General features: G+C 39.3%; 1 protein-coding gene across 1 annotated transcript in view; it reads left to right on the top strand.

Annotated features, from left to right (window-relative positions):
* SPTLC2 (serine palmitoyltransferase long chain base subunit 2) overlaps positions 1-21,820 on the top strand; it is an 86,429-nt gene that overhangs the window by 28,177 nt on the left and 36,432 nt on the right. The window contains 4 exon segments of the mRNA XM_086613534.1: positions 2,100-2,174; positions 2,177-2,204; positions 3,037-3,256; positions 5,074-5,200. Coding sequence (XP_086469660.1) covers positions 2,100-2,174; positions 2,177-2,204; positions 3,037-3,256; positions 5,074-5,200 — 450 coding nt within the window.

Here is a 21,820-nt window from a genome sequence, read left to right as displayed (position 1 = left end):
ACTTGCTTTAAGTATTTGTCTCCAAAACACACGGAATTTTCACTTTGCTAGTTTCAGCTTCCTCCAAAGGAGGTACTTAGAATTTCTAACTTTCAGATTAAAAAATACTTAGTGTTTCCTTGTCTTATTCTCAGTGAAAGAGGTACCTGGTTGTCCTTGATTAGTAAAGCCGCTACCTTTGTTCTTCAGCTGCTCCTAATACTCTTTATAGTATCAGTCTCTGAGATCATCATGACTTTTGCTCTTTTTGAAGTGTGTGGTGGTGACAGCAAAGCTTGAGCGTCTGCAATTATTTTCCTTTCCTTGTTCTACTTGATAGGGGATCCTCTGCTGTGCTTACTCTTTCTTTTGTGTTCTCTCTCTCTCTTGTTCTGTATTGTTTGAATAATTTTCTTTACTGAAGTGTAGACATTACTGTAACATTCCGTGATTATTTTTATTAATTCTTCATAAACCTTGATTGCTGGGCAAGATCACAAAAGCTTTGCATTCAACTTCAGCATTTGTATAGGCATACTTCCGAACATAGCATCTAGTTCCAGAATTCCGGAGAACACTGATAACAAACTTGGTTCTGGATATGAGGAGAACAACTTAGAAGCTCTGGTGTGATGAGGAAGAATAGATGATATGGGGAATGAGGTACAAACTAGCAATGGTGAGATTGGGGGATATTCTAGAAACCTTACAGATGGTGGGGATCTGTGAAAGACAATGGAGTGGCAGATTAGAATCAGAAAGCAAAACGCAAGCAATGATCTTGGCCTGTCAAGATGATGTTCAATTCATAGTTATGTATGTGTTCTCAGTCCTACTCTTGTTATACTGTGTGCTGCCTTAGTTAACTTCATTTTCCTGAGATGTTAATGGCTTCACTCATATTCTGCTTTTTAGAAGTTATGGGGAAAAAAATGAAAAATCCCCCGTATAATCCTTGTTCAATGTCTTCATTTTCTACCTCATTTTGCAGTTTATCCTTTTTATTAAGGTCAGACCTAGTTCCCAGTCTTTCCCTCTTGAGAGATCAGAGCAGAAGTTTATATGTTCTACTGAACTGCACTAAACTTGTCCTTTCTTCCTTGAGAGATTTGTTGGAGGCAGGAACTCCACTGCTGACTTCATCTTTGTCTTTTTTCTGAACATGAGCTGTCTTCTAACAGTCTATTAACTGACCTGTTTTGCTGTGTAATTTTTAGTCTGATTCTAGTTCACAAGCTCCTCTCTCTGCTACAACTGTCCTATCCTACCAATCCTCTTTTCATGATGGTTTGTGCTCCTTTTCATGCCCAGTCTTTCCGTCTGTCTCTTGCTCAGCACTTTAGCTTTTATGGTTTGATTACTCCCATTTCCACTTCTTTCCTCCAGGTTTTACACTGTTTCAGTTTTACACTGATTTCACATGTATTTATTTGCTCACATTAGTCAGGTCTTTTAGGATCATGTCAAGTGTTCATAGCCAAAGCTAGTTAAGGTTTCAGAATACATTGCTACTAACAGCTTCATCTGTCTAGTTTCTGATATGCTGAGCACTGTCCTCTTTCCTGCACTGGTAGTTCTTTTTTCTTCCTTTCCTGTTTTTGGTTTAGTAGCTTCCTGTTCCACATCTCTGGTCCCTTCAATTTTAAGCAAAGCAATAAAAAAGTACACTTGCACCCCTTCTTGTCTTCTACTCAGGTCTGTCTTCTACTTATCTTTAGTTGATTATCCTTGAGCTTGCTTATTCTTTATTGGGTTATTTCCTTCCATATGGATATGCTTACTACCTAAATTGCTTTCTCTTTTCCTCACAATTCACAATGAGATACCTTCCTCCACACCCCCCACCCCCCTTCCTTGTTTGCTGGTTGTGCCTAATGGTCTAACTTGTGCTTTTAGCTTAGGATGATGAAATTCTTCCTTGAAGTTCATACAGTCACCCATTCTGTTTAATCTCATCTGTGGGCCCACAACTAGATGAAGCCCATGCTTATTGACTTGTGTATGGTCTGTCCTCCACACTGGAGCAATTTGTGCATTTCTGGAGTATTACTGTCTTTAGTCATGTCAAAGCTCAAGCTAGTAGATGTTTTGGTACCATTTAACAGTAATTTCTGGTGCAGATATGCAAAGCCTGGAGAAGCTGCTCAAAGATGCTATTGTGCATGGGCAACCTCGTACACGGAGGCCCTGGAAAAAATTCTTATCTTGGTGGAAGGAATATACAGGTACAAACTATTCTTTATATTCCTAAGACCCTCCACATGACATCTAGCTGCTTAGTATTTGGGTTCCTTTGCCAAATCAAGCTGTGGGTATTGTCACTTCATAGTTATTTCATTAATCTTATCTGCGAATTAAATTGAGCTATGCATGTCTCACATCCTGGACTTTATGGTGCTAGTACTCTAGCTGCACCTAGCGTTATCACAATGCTTCCCACATCCTGATTAGATGGTAGAAATTAATTAAACTGATTATTTACATCAGAGCTGAGGTCTTAAATTGTTTGTCCATTCCATTCTTTCTGTGCTCACTAGATGATGCTAGTGTGAATGGAATTGTGCAAATTGAATGTTTTTGCTGAGAGTGAGTAGGAGCATGTAGTAAGCTTAGCTGTGTTAGGCATTTAAATCATAGTGACTTTCAGCACAAAATGGGATGTTTTGGAGTGCTACTAGTGAGAGCCTGGTCAGTTCTTAAACTTAAAAACAACAGGTAAGTAGATGTCAGATCAGAATACTGATATTAGAGTAGAAGTAAAAACGAGATAATTCATTTATAAAATTGTCACTGAACATATTCCTTTGCCTTAACTTACTATTTAGTCCATATGTTAGCATCCCAGAGATGTTAAAGAGGTAGAAAGTAGAGATCTCAGCCCCACTTGCAAGGAGAAGTTATCTTTCATCTGTCTGCAGAACACGATGTGTCTAGCAATTTTTACATGTTCATAATTACTGCAAGAGTGAAGAAAAGAAAGCCTAGTGATGACTTTAGGCTCTATAAGGAGACCTCAACCATTAAATCAACTTACACTGAATTTCTGTTTCTCAACAGTATGGAGGGATCCATAGTCCGTTTGCCTGAAGTGATTGCCCTTAAGAAGAAGTACAAATCCTATCTGTACCTTGATGAAGCTCATAGTATAGGTGCCCTGGGTCCCAGTGGCCGGGGTGTAGTGGAGTATTTTGGACTCAGTCCTGAAGATGTGGATGTTATGATGGGAACATTCACCAAAAGCTTTGGAGCTGCTGGAGGATACATCGGGGGCAAGAAGGTAAAAAGCTGAGAATCTCATGGGTGTTTCAGGCTGGTGGTGGAGTCCTTCACTAAGCATTTCAAAGTTGATGTACTTCTCAAGTACCCTAATTGTCCATTTGTTTCATAATTTTACATACTGTCTGGTACAGTGAAAATCTGTGCAATGCAGAAGAGTGTAGTCTAGTAAAATACCTCACAATTGTATAGTTCTCACATGGTCAGTGATGATCTCAATGTGCAGAATATACAATAGTGATGTAATATCTTTTTAGGAGCTGCTAGCAGCCTGGAAGCGGGGATTTCTTAATGTTGCTTTTAATGAGACTTTTGGGAAAAGTGCCAAAAGCTGAAGTTTTTCAGCCTGTTTGAAGGAAAATACCCTTCTTAGGTTATTCTGGTAGAATTGATTCCCTCTGGGCTTGAACAGTTTGCTTTCTAAAAAGACACTTCTTCCCTTTTTGGTTTTGGTGGTGTTTTTTTGGCTACTGACTGTCTTCTGTTGGAAAGTACTGCTAGAAAGTATTGCCCTTGCCAAACCCCTCCTTTTGGAAGGGGTGGTGTAGGCAATTGAATGTATCCTCTTTCTCAGGTCCTCAGATTTATTTCACAGGTCAGGCTTCTAAGCTTTGTTTGAGATTAAAATTATACCATTTTCCTACCAGGGCAATAATTTTTTAGATAGTAATAGTGACAATTACTTCAGCCCATACAAATGGAGAAGGGGCTTGCAGATGTTTATTTTTGGGAGTTTACCACAGTTGGATTAAAATTACTCTGCAATCTTCCCCAGAAGAAAGCACCGTATTAAAGTTTCTCCAAAGGTAGTGAGCTAGTGGGATTACTCCCTTGGCGTAAGGTGAAGCAGCTGAGTCCTTAGCAACTGTGTTTTAGCTACTGTTTGAGGGATTGCTTCAGATGTAAGAGGCCTTAAATCTTACCTTGTTTATTTCAAAGTCCCTTTATGATTTCCTTTCATTTAACGCTGACTCCAGGCAGACAGCAACATAAAATTGAGCACTTCTTCCACATATTTCTAGAGTATGTTCCCAGCTTGTGCTATTTACAGGGCTGTCATTATTAATTTTATGGTAGCAGAAGACAGAATCTGTCCTAGCATTCACACTGGTCTTTGTAATATATTGCTGGAGTGGTCTGGGTATTTTAGAGTGGTTCTGTTACAGTTAACAGCAGGCAGCCCAGATCTACGGTGTGTTGGTCTTTTCTTCTTACATGACCTGCTTTTGCCCTCTAACAAATGTAATAGGTGTGTTTAACTGGGAAGTGCAGGAGGGGTAGGCTGAGATTCTTGCACTCTTAAGTTATACCTGCTGCTTTATTTATATTGTGCTGATAAATGGGAGAAATATTTTGTGACCTATTCCCCTGTGTGGTGACTTTTATGGGGAAACGATTACATTGAGCATGATAAATAAGCACCTATGGGTCCAGCTCCCCTCTACTTCATTTGTTTTGTGCTCCCACTGTTACAATAAACACTCTTGAAACACTGCCTGTGCACCACTTGAGCAGTGCAAACACCTTGCTGGAATCCAGTGCTGGTGGTGTTAGCTGAACAAGTCTGAAACTTGTCTTTGATTAACACACATTCTTGCCCTGTGATATAATCATGGGTTGTCATGTACCTGCTGTTTACTCTTCAACTGTTTATTACTTATACTGTAAAATCAATCCTTGAGCTACCTGTTCTCTTCCAGGACATTCTGAAAGAGGTTTCTTGTAGTGGCTGATTTTATTGTGTGATTAAGACACAGCAATAAAGCATTTCGCTGAGTGCTGGGAAGGCAATGTCTGATGCCTCTTGTGTTTTGGTAGGAACTGATTGATTACCTCAGGACATCCTCTCACAGTGCTGTGTATGCAACATCAATGTCACCTCCTGTTGTGGAGCAAATCGTCACCTCCATGAAGTGCATTATGGGTGAAGATGGTACAACTGTTGGTGAGTCTTTCTAACAGTAAGGATGTGGAAGGGGGAAGCCAAACAGAGCCTCTTTATCACTTTGATAGATAACTCCTTCAGTGGACACATGCATAATTATCTGTTAGTATATGAGGCTTAGAATATCTGGAGCAATAAACCAATTTACTATACTACTTGGCAGATCAGCCCAATAGTATTATAAGGAATTTCGAACTAGAGGTAAGTCATCTTAGTCTTATCTAAGACACAGTTTTGTCTTGTATCGATTTTTGTTCTGTGTCTAGCTTTTCTAGCCTCCTTCACTCTCTTCCTGATTGCCTCTCCTTTGTTATTTACCCCACTCTTTAGATTGCTTTCAGAGTATTTCACTGTGTATCTTTTACAGTCTCGTGTCCTGGTTACTGCAGCGGCAATGCTTTTGGTTTTCATCTCTAGTATAATTTATGTTTTCACCTCAGTTAAAGTAAATACGGGAATGTTTCTGGAATCCGTTTTCACTCAGGGAGCCAGACTAGGCAGTTTTCAAGATGAGCAGACTTAATGCACCAGGAGAAGAAATTCAGCATATTCATCTTTATCGTCTTAGTTTTCCTTTTTCATTATGAAAGTAAGAAAGGAGAAATCTGTCCTTGTCATGATACGTTCAAAGTCAAAAATACAAATTCTCCTGTCACATTTGCGTAGTAGGTAAGTAGCATCTTCCCCCAGTTGTAGCATGAAGTAAATAGCTTGTGCTTATGATGTGTAAGCTGCCTTGAAACTGAAATGGTACAGCACTTTGCATGTAGGATACTTTTCCCTCCTTACAGGTAGCTAAAAAGCTGTGAGCAGCTCACACGGGATGACAGTGTAGTTTGTTGAGGATATGTCAGTGGCATTCAGTTCGGAGGCTCTTAGAATTCAAACTGCAGAATACATTCAGTTGTGGGAGCTTCATGCATCTGGCCACGAGGTGGTGGTGTATACTGAAGAACTGTATTTGCTTTTGAACATGGGTCATCTGGCCAACTAACCTGACAGATAACTTGTGCAGTGAAAAAGCTTGCTGGAGAAATGACTTAAGACTTTTTCTCTTATAACAGGTTTCATTCAGTGTGCTGACATTGTCTGAGAACAGAGTTAGTGCCAGCAATTAGTGTTGGTGGTTGCTCAATAGAGAAGTCATCACTGAGGCAACTACAGCCAGGCAGCAGCCTGTATCTGTGCTAACAATGAGTGCTTCCGAGTGGTCCATGTGAGGTACCTGTACCATCCAAGAGTTGTCCCCCGTGCTGCTCTTGAGAACAGATATTAACCAAACTTCGAAGTACATGAAAAGTTGTGCAAAAGGGCTGGGTCTTGCCATTATCTTAAAAGTGACTGAGCTCTTTCTAGCTGATGATTTGCCAACAGTATGTGGTCTGCTCAGGTGTTGCTTGTTTTGGATTTCTTCCAGTATCTGTTTTGCTTAATGAAATGAGAAGCAAGGAATGTGTAACTGATTTCTGTTTGCAGTATTCAAACTAATGCATTTTTGCCCCTTTCTGAGGCTACAGTGTGATACTTGTTCGATCCAGGAGAACAGAAGGAACTTCCACTCCATTCTCCTACCATTATACCAACAAGATCCATCAGAGCTGAAAGGTGAACCAGATCAGGAACCAATTTGGAAAAAAAAAAAAAAAAAAAAAAAAAGTCTTAAACTCAAAAAGCCTTTTTTCTTGTTGTGTTGCTTAAAATGCATGTCAGGCTACATCCTGCTAATTTGGTGCTAAGGAGTACCAGAATTCCTAGCCACTCTTTCTGTAGGGAAAAGAAGTGGTTTTGGTGTTTGAAAGCTGTGTCATGTCAAAGAAGCCTTGTATGTCCGATTTCTATATGAACTGTAGCACTTTACGGAAGTGCTGGATGTTACAGCTGGATAGACGAAGTCCTGTCTATTCAAACTCAGAAAGGATTTCTCAGCTACAGGTCTTGTGAAAGTGTTACTGGATTTCTAAGCATCTAAGTCAGCCTTCAGCTAGCATAAATACCTCGTAGGATGATTTCTGCATGAAAGTGCTTCACTGTTCTTTTTCTGCACAGTGCTGTTTCTCAGTCATGCATTTTTTTAATTGCCTTGAGGCTTTACAGATAATATTACTTTGTAGACATTTTCTGTGGATGAAGTTGGCGAAAGTTCAATTGAGTGAATCGAGCAGATGCTTAGTGATAGCATGATAAATTTTTTTCCTTGTTTAAGGGATTTGCCCGAAAAACTTACCTTTGGATTTTGTGGAATTACGGGTGGGGCTCTGGAAGACCACTGCCTGCAGTTGGTTTGACTACAAGTAAACGTGGAGTAGAATGGCACTGGTAAGAGTTATTAACTGTGGAAGGCAAGTAGAGAAATAGTGTTAAACTCCATCACTGGAGTTTTAAAAAAACATCCTTTTAAAAGGGCACAGGAGCTGGAGCTGGAATCAGGACAGTAGACAGCTAGCTCCCAACTCTGTTTTTTGGGCCACAGCTAAATCATTAAATGGCTTTGAGAATGCTTTATTGAAAAGAGAATTTGCGGCTTCTTTGTCTGCCTGTTTCTGTTCACCACACACTATTTGTAAAAGCTGCTGTCCTCCATCAAACCTTTGTGGAAATTGTGATGTCAGGTTGAGATAGTCTGTAGCTGAGGAATAAGCAGAAAGAAGCAATTCGTTTTTGAAGACGAAAGGGGTTTTGTGTATTATTTTACAAGAATAAGTTAATTCTCTCCTCTTACACTTCAGTTTATTTCTAAGTCTAGTGAAACATCTGGAGGCTTTCAACTTACAATATAAGGTGTTGTAGTTACTAAAACTTTACATAACTAAAAAAGTAAATATCTCCTTTCAGATCTTTCCAGCAAGCTGCCAGTGACCAAATAGGATATTAGTAGGAGGCAATGCAGACAAAATACAGATGCTATGAAAAGCTGAATAGCTGCTTACAGAGAACATAAGATGGATGGCATGCAAATGTGCTGTTTGAATTGCGACAGTAGTTTCTTGTGTCTTGATTTCTGTTCAAACTAATCTGTTAATTCTCTGTACTGTTTATGCTTGTAAGTGACTAGCAAGCCTCAATCTCTCTGAAGACAGTTATGGGAATATAATTACATATGAATGCAGCAAGTATATTACTTGCTCTTTCATCCAAACTGCAAAAAACACTCCAACAGCTAAAGTGATGGCAGAGCCACGTTACGGGTTCTTGGTAGTGGTGCTTCCAGTACTGCTTCTGAAACTCCTCTACATTATTAGCTCAATGCTGTATGTCCGTCCTATTTTACTTTGCCTTGCTTATCTTGCACGTAATTGGCTAGAAGACCACCATGTGGTGTTAAAAAAAAAAAATAAATTAATTTGTGATCAGTTTGAGAGTTTCTTCAAAGGAGTAGTCGTCCTCAAGAGCGGTGACTGTCTTGAGCACATAGAATGTCTTCAGAGAACTCCAATGACAATGTACATGGGTATCTTGCACATCATTGCATTTTGGCTGTGATATATAGTAGAGCAAGGTAAGTAGGAGAGATGGAGAAGGCTTCCTTCTGCAAAAGCAAGTTTTTGGAGCTGGTTTTCTAATTTGAAGTCACTATGGTTGAAATATTTAACAAGCAAGTGTTTTAGATGCTTGTCAGCAGTTCAGTAGACGCTGCTCTTTCTCTTTATTCAGCCACAAAGACGAATGAACTTGGGACTTCTTTAAAGAATAATAATAAAAAGATAAAATAAGCAGACTTTTTGAGGTCATAGTGTATGCAAAGATGACAAATTGATTCCTGGAATGGAGTTCTGGAAACTTGTAGTGTAGAGCCACTTGATTCTTGCTGTTCATGTGGTGTTTGGGTTATTTAAATTAACTGTAGGGGAAATGAGACAGCTTGGTGCTTGTCCTGGTAAATGAGACATTGTTGGGATTTATGATATTAAGTACTTAAGCTATCTTGATGAATTTTTCAGCATCAATGGTTCAGTTTGAGTTGAAAGCTGGGGTTTTTGCCACTACAGTCTCACTAGGACTAGGAACCCAGTGGCATCTTTCTGCCATTTACGTAAAAGCCAGTGATACATTCTGTGCAACTGGAGTTCTATTAGGACCCAGCCTGTTTGTTGCCCTGATAACATTGCTGGAGGCAAGTGGAAGAAAATTATAAAGTAACCCAGCTGAGATGTGGGCAAATCAAAACATGCAAGGTGAAACCAGCCTAGGAACTGGTTAACCTCCTTCAGAAATGAAACTTAGTTTGCTGTCCTATGTATTTGAAAACTGAAGGTGAGCTTTAAATCCAGGAGTGTTTTAAGTTTTAACTAAAGTTGGCAGTGTTAATAGCTTGTAGTAGAGGAACTACTTCCTTCCATGGACATTAACTCAATTATAGTAATTATACATGTTGACATTTATAACAAGTTTACTGTCTTCCGTCTCGGTTTCAGGAGGCAAATATCCCACACCCAATCACAGCACCATACATAGCATATATAGAACAAGTTGTAGATAGACCTTGCCCAAGATGGCACTTAAATTTTGAGTGAACATTGTCTTGAGCGCTGTATGGAAACCAAGGATTATTATCCTGCATAGCTCTTAACGTCACAGGCAATGGAGGTACCAGTTACATAGGCCATCCCAGCTGCTAAACTATTGGAAATTAATAACTGACCTTTGAAGGCTAGTCAGTTAGCTGCACATAGTTTGATTGGTATTTGTCTCATCTAAGCACCTCAGTTGTGAAGAGCTAGTAGTTGGTTACATCTAGTCAGAGGAAACATTTGAAAAAAGAAAAAATTGATTTCGTGCCATTGCTGCATGCAACAAACTTGAGTAAGTTAAATCAGAAAAGGTAGTTAACCAATTATAGCCAAAGGGAATAAGAGTGTGCAGCCATGTTGGCAGACAACTGAGTCTGAGCTGTTGAGAAGACGGGAACATTGCTATACTGTTAATATGCACAGGGAGAGCATGCTGGAAACAAAACTAAGCCTGGTCTGCTTAAATTCTAGGGGAGAAAAGACCACAATTAGTATTTTAACCTCCATGTAGTTAATCAAGCACTCAAGTGAAGACATGAACTCAGTAGTTCAATCAGCTGCCTAATCAGTAGATTTCTTCAAGTTGGACGTTTTGTAAAATTCCCTTTTTCTTTCCAAAGACAAGCCAGAAATATAGGCAAGGCAAGTATAAAGCGTAAACAATAATGAAGGAATAGGCCATGTTGTATCACTTGGAATTGAATTTTCGGTAGCTTATAGTATATTTATAAATGAAGTTTGTTTCTTGCCATTGTTAGCAGTAGATCCACAAATGGAAGCAGTGGCTGCTGTTGCCCTCAAAAGGGGAAATAAATACTCCTTGTGTAGGCTAAGGTTGAAAACATTCAATTAGCATTAAAATCGGTTCATTTGAATTTCCTCCAATAATGCACTTGTTAATGAGGTGTTAAATTATCACCTTGGGAACCCGGGGACCAGTCAAAACTCATTTGAGCAAAGTGAAAACTTTTTTGTTGCTGCCCTTGAGAATCTCAAGCTGAGCTGGGAAACTGTTGGAAAAACAAATACTCTGGGGGTCATAAAGAGAGTTTCCTGCTTCTCTCCAGGGGACTGACAGTTTTAAACATCACTCTCTGTATTTGTGCTTCCAGCTGGGGATCTTTCAAATCCAGCTTGTTGCTGCACCCCTACCTCCCTCCCACAGAGCATGGCAAGCCTCCAGAAAAATTGCTTTAACCTGGACGGGGAGGGAGAAATCTTTTAGCCTTTGGTGCTTTGAACAGTGTTTACAGACATTAGCAGAGCTCTACCCTTTGTATTGTGCATTGGAATGTGAGAATTCTTCTGTGCCTCTTCTTTTGGACTTTAATCAACATTGTGGTGTTTATGCAAGAGCTCATAAACCTTTATAACTGTACACCCACTTTGTTCTTGTAACATTCTCGTTCTTGCTATTTCTGTTCAGGTGTGAGCTGTCATGCTCTATCTTCATAGCCTAAACACTGATCAATCATAGCAGAAATGCAGCTAGGAATGTGTCTTTGAAGGAATTAAATTTTTCTTCATTTATTGCACTACATTTGATTTAAAACATGTGGCTTGCTTTTTACTCTCGATAGCACTTGAGATGCCACATTTCTACAGAATGCTGCTGTGCTGCTCGTACAGGGAAAGGAGAAAATACTGAGTAGCAGATCACTAGCATGTGTTGTTATCAGTAGTGTGACTAAAATGCTTGTAGGTCAGTATGAATGTTAAGGTAAAGCATTTGAACAGGCGTAATCACGAATGAGGTAATGTGCACTCTTGTTTTTGGGTTAAGGTGAAACTGAGTGGTGATACATGATGTACTAGAGCAGAGTGTGTTGAAAATACCTGAATGACCCACAGAAGCACCTCTTCATGTCATCAGCCCTGGCAACTGCAGCAATTTTCTACATAGAAAAACTAATACTAGTGTTACAATAGTGTCTGCAGTGTACAGACACATGGCAAAATTTCTTTCTGTGAATTGCATATAATGTAGATGTTTCTAGCTGCTTTGGAAAAAGCTACAATCTGTAACTGAAGCCCATTCTGTGGACTATGTGCAGGTGTATTAGGCTATGTGGGACTCACAGACCAGTTGAACTACTGTCCTTGCCTACTTTAGTGGGTTCTGATGTAAAATGTGGTTGACACTAGGTCAACTTATGCCATTTCACATAAGTGTAGTTGATCTACCACAAATTCCCAAATGTGGACAATCTTGACAATCTGTAATGTGTACTTTAGTCCTACTAGTGTGCAGATGTTTGCTAATGTCCCAGAATTAATGAACTGCCTCAGATAGGACAGATTTAATCTTTGAAGGAGGAAGTTGTCTGAAAAATCTGCATGCCAATTAATGCGTTTTAAGAGCATTTGAGACGACTTTAAATGAGATTGTGCAGGTTCTATTGCAGTTAACAGTGGGGTTTATAGCTCAAGACAAATTGGCTTGTCAAGAACAGGATAAATCAACCTGTAGAGCTTCTTGCTGCCATGGGTAAGCTTCTGTTAATGCTCAGGTTATTGCCTAATTGTTTAATAATGGAAAATTTGTGGTTACAAGGCTGTCTGCCTGGGGGAAAAAATGTATTACAGAGTATGCGTGCTTCTCATGTTCATGTTGGCTAGCAGCTCCTAAGATGTTCTTAACTGTTTGTCTATGGACACTGCGATTAAAAAAAAAAAAAAAAAGCAAGCCAGTAAAATACTTCTGAAGCTTTTAAGACTTTGAAGCTTGCCTTCTTACTGGTTGGCTTAATATTGTATTGTATAAATGAGTCACCAGACTCAGGCCCTAAATGGGCAGTGGAGAGCTCGTCTGCCTTGCAGCTAGCATCTCCAGAACTAAGTACTCTGTGCAAACAGATATAGTACACTTACAGAATAACTGTCTGTACCAAGAGCTGGAAGCAGAATGTTTAGTACCTCCAATCTTTACTGAAAATAGCTTGTGTTTTCTAGGGTTGTTGCTATATTCCTAGTAAGTAACTTTTTGTTCAGGATCTGGCATTGTAGAGACAATTGTGGGTTGTGTATGCACAGCTTTGATCTTTCCCAGATCCTTGGAAAATAGAGCTGTGCAGGAAAAACAAGTCTGTAAAAGTCACAGCAGAGACAAGGCCTCCAGGGTTTGAGCCTTTCAGGCACAAAGCCTACTCTTCCACCTCACTGCAGTTCCAGGTGGCAGGCTACCAGGAGCTGCTTGCCAAATACAACTTACTAACATGGGAAAGCTCAACACCCTTCCTGTTGAAATTATTGGAGAGTTTTAGAGTAAATCTGAGAGCACACTGGAGAAGGACAAGTATGGTTGCTGTAACAGATGTACAGGCAGATGTGGGCAGCTCTGACATAGTGGAAAATTTGCAGTCTATAGCTTTTATTGTGACATGAACTTATTAGCTATAAGCATCTTTGATGTTAAAGGAGAAACTTGATGTTGTACAGGACCTCTTATGGGAATGGATCAAGGTCTTCACAAAAAGATACATGAAAGATTCAGGTGCTGCCTTCTCAGTGACTTCATACATGAAATTCCTATTTAAAAAAGCAAGCAAACAAACAATCAATCAGCTCCTCTGGAGTGGAAATTCTTAATTTTAGAACAGATCAGTAAAGAGCACATACACACTTGCAGTATCCCATCTCTCCCATTGCTCCATTGTATTAGGTAGGCAAAATCTCTAGCAATATTGGGAGGTGTATCAGAGTCATGTTGAGGGACAAAAAGACCTTTGCAAACTACTGTGCTCCATTCCATAAGGTCCCATTTAGTACCACTGAGGAAAAGGAGGTGTTTAGGACTCTTCTGTTCGGTCTCCTTATCCCTTAAGAGATCCTCTACCAAGAGACTGTTAGTATAAAGTAGTGTGTCTGCCAGTTTTTTTTCTGGATTTTCAGAGTAAGTGCTAACACAGAGATTAAATACTTCTCATAGTACCTTCCAGTATCAGTTACTGCTCAAATCTTACTTCTGTGTGGGATCTCATTATTATCTCGGGCTCATGAAGCCTGTTTCATAGTGCTCCTGGCATCATCTCTTTATGGAGCTGATTTCTGTTCAGTTTAGCCAGAAGATGGTACTCCAGTGTTTATGGCTGCAATCTCCCAAAGAAATTTGCCAAAGACTAGGATAGTCAAACACATCCCACCCCTCAGCCTTGCTCACTATCTGGATAAGAGAATGGATACCCTAGCTCTATTTGACCCTTTTTAGACTATGCTGATTACTGGCTATTTCTAGCCAAAGGTGGGCACTTTATAGCTGGCTGGTACATCTCTTTCACTGAATATCAAGCCTTACTGTGCTAGAACTTGAGCATGAGTTTAACTGCTTCAGGAACAATGCTGTTAGAAACTTTTAAGGTGCTGATATGGAGTGTGACCAATCAACTTCACTTAAGACCAGCACTTCAGTGGCTGATGCAGCTGCAGGGAATCAGAGAGAAGACTGTTGCTAGTCGTCTGCAGTTAATCTGTGCTGTTTCTTATGGCTACCTCATTGCCTGTGATTTCTGTGACATACAAATCCCTCTATTTGGCTGAAGTGGCTTTGAGTTTCAGAAGAATAGATCAAGGCCTGTGCATGTTGTGTAGCCTTGTGCTTCTCTGCTGGTTTGATGTGAAATTCAAAAAAACAATGCACTAAAAAAAACCACCCTAATTTTTATGACCAGCTAATGAGGGATCCACAGGGAATTTATCTCAAAGACCAGTTAGCAGAGGTACTGAATAACGGCTCCAGAGTTGAGTAGTTGGGTCTCTTGTCGAGTCTGTGAATTGCAGCACATGCTCCTAAAGATGTCCCTAATGGCAAGCTATATATACTGACAGACTAAATGTTAATACTGTTGCTAAGTATAACCTTTCCATAAAACTACACAAACTATACTCCACGATGACGATTTCCCTGAAGACTATTCTTGTATTTGAGAATTTAAAATGGGAAAAATTGCTTTATTCTTTTTCTAGACACAGCAGAGCTTAATTCTTCTTTTGCAAGTTTGATTTTGTGGGGTGTTTCCTAGAGTTGTCAAAGGTAGCTCTTGCACAACTAAAAATGTCTTGGATCGTCTCTGATTATAAAAATTTCTGCCTCGATGTACGTGTAGCTAGAGATGTTTCCACAGATAGGATTGTTATGAAGGAGTTATTTTTAAGTCAAAACTGCATTCAGGATTGTATGTGTATTGCTGTTAAATCAGGGCAAAGAAAACTGTCCTTGGTGGCTACTTGGTACAGGGAATGCTTACTATGCACCTTCACTCCTACACTGTTACACAAAACACAAGGTCTTTGAGTAATTCATTTCTTCATTTTGTATTGTCATTGCATCTTGTCTTGTTTTTTTGTTTTCTCAAGTATTACAAAGTCTTAGCTCAACAGAACCACCTGAGATGCCCCTAGTATCAGCAGTGGTCATACTGCCTACAGAGAGGGGGAAAAAGTACATTTGAAAGATGGGAGGTACAGAAATTGTTTACAAAAGGAACAGTTTGGATTGAATTTGTAACTGGATAGATAGATGAGGCACCTCAGTTACCTGTGTAAGTCCTTCCTAGTGTAAAGTTCTAGTTATCTTCTAGAACCTTCATACAGGTGTGCCTGGAATAGCAGAGTTAATGTGTCAAATGATGGCCAGCTGTTCCCATGAAGAAACATTTGCAGTTTCTGTCCTGCATGTCTTGAAAAGGTCAGGAGTTGATGAACAACTGATTTCTGTCTCAGCATCAGCAGAGACACTGAGAGGAATGGGTCTGAGCCGAAGGAGATAAAGCAGCAGCTGCTGAGAGGTAGGAAATTAGAGGGGAGAAACTTAGAGACAGAAAATGTTTTTTTCATATGTAAATCAACATACACAGGAAACTGCAGAAATTGCAAATCATTATCAGTCTTACTTTTGCTGAAACGTAAATTCTCCAGTGAGTTGCCAGACAAATTTCATACTATTAGAGTGAGTAACTGAATTACTTGTTTGTTTTTTTAAAAAAAAAAACACCAAACACAAAGGACCCTCAATCAGAAACATAGAAACAAAAAAACAAGCTGCAAATAAAGACTAGCATTTTTAAAGTTTAGAAATTGGTTTTGAATGCCTTTGCAATGAATAACACTTCAATGTAATTAAAAATAATCTTTAAGCATTAGTTGTTAGTTATCCTCACCTTAGTGATGACTTCTTTATGTAACAGATTTTGTGTAATTTAGGCACAGAAAACTGGTTAAAGATTATAAATAATACACTTGTAGTGGTACTATTGTAAGTTTAGATATGTGCATTCCCTCTGGAAAATTTTACTTTTTCATACTTTTGCTAACCTGGAGTGAAGTAGTATGCATTTTCACAGTCCTGAGGTTATTGAAACATCTGGAGTTAACATTTATTGATTTTATTTTTTTTTAATTCAAACCATAGGAGTGTGTTTTCCCAGAGTACTGCCTCTAGTATGAAAAATATGTTAATTTAAATATAGGTGAAAATTGCAGCTGTCAGTGTCAAAAAGACCCACCAGCTTGGAAACTACTTATTTTACTGCTGATCTGTTAACACAGGGCATTCAGTGACACAGGTATGGCTGTCAGCTCTTGGTTCTTCCTAACCCTGAGCTTTTGCTATAGCCTGCTTTGTATGCACTCATTTTTATTGGATTTTAATCCTTTTAATTTTCATAATACCTCACATTTGTACCTGCTTCCTTCACCATGTTTTGAGGCAAAGTAGCCTACTTTGGAGTAGAGGAAGGCTACACGGCCATTTTTCTGTTTATGGGATATTCTCCATCAGGAAGAAGGTAGTAGCTAGTAGCCAGTTGATTGTGAAGATTGTGCCCTAACATCTTGATAGAATCTGTGGACTTTGGTATATAGTTAACTTAGAAATTTTAGTACCAAGGGAAACCTTTGGAAGGTGCTATATGGATAGAAAAGTATTTCCCTACAAATGTTTGTGTTATCTTCAGGATGAATTTTTTTGATGATTCATCGTGAAGTGAAGGATTTGCCTAACAGTGTCTTCATGGAAGCTCTGTACATACTTGGTAAACTGGGGGAATTGTGCTGTGTTCTGGGAAGCATGTGTGTAGGATCCAGGGGTTTTGATAGTTCTGTTGTAGTGGCATTTATTGGAGTGGTGGAAGGAACTGCTGCTGCTCAGGTACAGTCTTAGATCCATGAGGTGGTGTACATGAAGTTGCTTAAGTTTTGGTTTTGATCTATTCAGTGAGATTGAAGGGTTGTTGAAGGCTTGTACGGGGGACTTGGGGAAGATTTTCATAGTGAGATTTCTTCCTAATACATGTTGTAAGTTGTCGTGGTTTAGGCTGGCCGGCAACTAAACACACAACTGCTCACTCAGCCTCCCCCACCCCCCAGGGATGGGGAAGAGGATTAAAGGAGAAAAGGGAAAGAGACTCGTGGGTTGAGATAAGAACAATTTAATACCACTACTATATGAATATATATATGTACAGTGATAAATATATACAAACAAGTGATGCACAAGTAATTGCTCAGCAACCCTTGACTAAGGCCCATCCTGTCCTGGACTAATGATCCTGAAACAGGTGAGTCCCGACACCACAATCCCGGACGAGTGAAATGCTCAAAAATAGAGTGTGAGGGAGAGAGAGCGCTCCAAGAGTTCTAGAGTGAGAGCTCCAGAAAAGCAAAAGCCCTTCTTTCCAGTTGACCCTCATTTTTATACTGGGCATGATGCTGCATGATATGGAATACTTCATTGGCCAATTTGGCCCTAAATCCTAAATCTAAGTTCAAATCATAAGGGGAGCTGTGGACTCTCTGTCCTGGCTGTGCTCCCCCCCCAGCCTGTTGTGCTCCTGCACACTGGCAAGAACACAGCAGCTGAAAAGTCCTTGAGGTCTCAGTGCCAACTCTAAACATCAATGCACTGTCAATATTCTTCTCATAACGAATCCCAGACTAAAACCAAAACATGGAGCTCTTCTAGCTGCTAAAAAGAAGAGCTAACTCTGTCCCAGCTGAAACCAGAACATAAGTGTTCAATGACTTCCCTTCAGATTTGAGGGTAGTCTCACATGTCACCATGAGGGCTGTATAATCCATATACATTTTGTTTTCTGTAGTAGTAATGTCTTGTGGAGTGTTTCAAGTGCCTTTTTCTTTAAAGAGTAGATCAGACCTATTAAACTTGAGCGTTGTGCTTTTTCTTGGAAAAGCAGGTGCACAGTACAGCTTTTTTGTATCCTAGGAAAAGAACTGTGGCTTACTACGCCATTTCATATGTCTATATATGTAGAGAACATCTATGGCATATAGTGTAGGTTGAACTCCAGCCTAACAGCAGCAGCATGGCAGAACTTGTGCTAATCATATATAACAGTACCATAGATGCTATTTATGATTTGGTTTATCTCTTTTTGAGATGGACAGCTTCAGAAGAGATTTTATGCTATCACTGTAAATGAACTTTGGAGGTAGAAGGAGTTCTTATAGTGCTAGCATTTTTGTTCTTCTCATGCTTATGGTTAAGCTAAAACCGAGTTCATGTTTTATACTGACAAAATCCTTCCTTTTTGACTATAGCTGTCTTAAAACGTGCAAGTGGGCTGATCTGCTGTTCTTACGGCAGATGTTCAGCTGGAGGTGATAATCTATCTGGTTTTGTAAGGTGTTTTATATCTCTGTGGTATTTTACAATTAGTAAAGGCAGTTATTAATGCTAAATGAAACTAGGTGACCACTAAGTTACTTGTAACGCTTCCTGGTTGAAACATATCAAGAGGCCATATCCTTGATCATCTTCTCTTGTACTACAAAGGCAAAGAGCATTCTCTACCCTCTTGTGTTGCTGTTTAAAATCCCAAAGGACAGTTAGCTTTGATACTGGCATCCATTGTAGAAAAACAGTCTGAACAAAACAGATGGAAAATATAGTTCACACTCTTTGTTGCTATGTTGTAAAGCTACTGAACTGTCTCCATGGAAGTAGATTATAAATATCCTTTATAAAATATGCTTTGTCAAAGCTTGCACATTCCTTAGCTTGTAAAGAAATGTAGTGTTTGTATGTGTTCCTGATGCTTTTTTTCTTTGTGGCTTCAATCTGCCAAAAAGGCCTGCCAGCCTATTCATGTTGTACAAAGGTTTGATTCTGTTTCCTTCTGTCTCCTCTTCACTGATGCTTTGTCTTATTCATGAGATTTTAAGACTAAAGATGTGATTTTTTTAAGTTCCAATGTCTGAAGCATCATAATAAAAAGAAAATAGAAGCTTTAAAATGCTTGCTTTTCTCTAAAATCCATTAACTTGGCAAGATAAGTTTGACTGAAACTGTAGAAAGTTTTTTTTTTTCATGTTTTTGACTTCTTCATGGTGGAGGCACCATAACTAGTTCAAAAGAATAGTCTGACCAGTGCATAATTCTTTTCCCTTTCTTTTCAACAAGGCACAAGAATAGCTGTCAAACAGGATACATACAGCTGTCTTTGCAATGATTATGGATGTTACCATAACTGCGCTTTTATGATAATACGCAATTTGTATGAGCTAATGTGTAAGTAGTGTTAATAACAATCCCACAAATCCTCCTGGTAATTAATATCCAGAGTTAGACAAGTCAGGCAACACAGACTTAATTTCTTTGTTCTAGAGGAATGGCCCTAATCTCATTCTTTAAAGTTATTGATTCATCTGAACCAATGCTTTTTACGTTCAACTTCAAAATAAAGATGACTGTAAATCATAATCGTTAGGATGCAATGAGTTTCTGCCATGTGACAGCAGTGTAACCAGATACAGTGAACAACATACAAACAAACATGAACAGCTAAACATAAAAACTAAAAAAATCATAAAAAACATTCCTCCTGTGAATTATATTTCAGAAATTGCTTTCTGGATTCCCTGAGGTGGGGGTAGAAATTACGTACTGCAAGCAATACTGCTGTTCCTCAGCACATCCTTCAGCTAGTGTCAGTGTAGTTGAGCTTGTAGTGTGCTTTTGTTCTTGCTTTCTCTCACAGGACAGTTACTTGGTCCTGTCTATATAGCTGTTCTGTTTAGCTATGATGCTCTAGAGAGAACTTAAGTCGCTTTCAGTAGTAATTCAGCCTCTGGAAAAGTTCTGTGGAAAAATACGGTGGTGGCTTGTGGGGTTGGAGTTAGGATGCCTTTCTGGATCTCTTCAGGAGCCTGGTTCTCTCACTGCAGCATTGTTATATAGGGCTTGGAACATATCAGAGGAGGTAAGTATAATGTGACCATGAAATGGAATTGTTGTTCCTATGCAGTCCTTTCCAAATGAAATAATTTTGTGTCCAGTCTTACTGATTTTTAGATACACAGACACATGGTCTTGCTTTCTTGCTCTTCTTAAATGGTAAAACGAGAGTTGATGGATAATTTTTTATCAGCTCTACCAGACCAGGCATTATCTTGAATTCTGCTTTGAAATGGAATGGACTTGTGTGTTTCTGACAGCAATTCAGAGAAGACAGTGTCTTGGTTTGGTTTTGTTTGTTGGTGGTGTTTGTGGTTTTTTGCCTTGAACAAGACCCATTCTTCACCAAAGACATCAAACCTTCTTACTTCTGTCTAGGTGGATTTCATATAAAGAGTCGCACTGAACACAACTAGTGAGCATAGGATCTTTTGTTCTCCACTGTACGAACTTTGAAGTAGAGACAGCTGCTATTTCTGCAGTGTCTGACTTGGATCTGGTATACCATTGTAGTTAATACTGGGGGAAAAAATAAATTGAAAGCATATTACCTGCTAAATGTAATTCTAGTAATCATTAAGGAATCTGATAGTACCAGCAACCAGCTGTCTTTTGAAAGACTTTCCTGAGTCTTAAAAAAGCAGTTTTCTGTAATATACAGTGCGTTTTGAGTATGCAGAGAAATGGCAAGAGATCGTATTATGTTTTCCCATGTCTTGAAACTGAGTTCTTCAAATAAATTACAAGTTGTTGGCTCGAGGATGCAGTTCTCTTTTACATGGTTAACTCAAATAGATAATTTATGCAATATAGGCCTACTGTTTGGTAATTTCTGTATCTTTAAAATCAGAGGGCTGCTGACAATAAACATGTAAGCAATTCATTTTAGTTTGTATGCTGTCTTACATAAGATAAAAGCCTGTGTACTTGTGAATGGGAATTGTGGTTAGCTTTCTAAATAGAAGAGCTATGTTAAGTTTTAGGATTGTTTTTTTGGTGAGTGTCCCCCTACTCCTAACTGGTTAGAAATTCAGAATTTCTGCAAAGCAGTGCTTGCCTCCTGACAGTTTTTGTAGTTATGCTTAAATAAAACACCGATAAGCAAAGTCTGTTTCATGGCAGTCCTTGAACATTGTCGATAACCACAAGTTTTTTGATAGCCCAGGTGTTTCCAGGTTTTGAGAGAAGAATCAGTCCAACAGAACTTTTTGCAGAGGCAGGCCTAAGGGAATATATGTCCTTTTCTCCTCTCTACCTACTGCTTGTACAGACTTCAAAGGCTGTTTGAGGTCAGCAAATCACTTCCTCTAATTACCACACAGGGAGTCTGAGATGCTAATGGGTCGATATCCCTATTGTGTGTCACTTATCCATAGAGAGGGAAAGGGCAGCTTTGAAAATCAGATGGGGAAAAAGCACTGCAGCTCAAGTGTTAAACCTTGTGTTAAACTGCCACAAACCCAGTGGTTCTTCCTATCGCTTTTAAAGGCTGACAAATGTAAACACATGCATTTTGCTCAATTTTTCACAGCCAGATTAGACTGTTGGTATCCCTTTAGCTGTGAACTCCTGAGGACTGTATGATGTCTTACAGAACAAAGTAGCAGTGGTCTGATGAAAAAGCTCTAGGTGCAGAGGGCCAGTAATCTCTTCGGCAACCTGAGAGCAAATGTGTGGGAGGGGGTGCTGTTGTGGGCAATGCATCGACTGATGGACCACACATAAGGCCACAAAAATGCACACGCTTCAGTGACAAATATGTGACATGCCTCAAATGCCAGACTTGCATAGGAGTTATCCTGGTATTAAGACAGCTGAAATGTTTCCATATTAAATTACAAATAATCCTGTCTTTTGGATGTACCAAAGAGTTGTGTGTTGTTCCTATTGTGGAGCAATATTTTAAACGAGAGAGATTTGAAG

This window comes from Tauraco erythrolophus, chromosome 6 (assembly GCF_009769465.1).
Source record: "Tauraco erythrolophus isolate bTauEry1 chromosome 6, bTauEry1.pri, whole genome shotgun sequence".
Taxonomy (NCBI): Eukaryota; Metazoa; Chordata; class Aves; order Musophagiformes; family Musophagidae; genus Tauraco; species Tauraco erythrolophus.
This window is presented reverse-complemented; position numbering and strand designations above follow the sequence as displayed.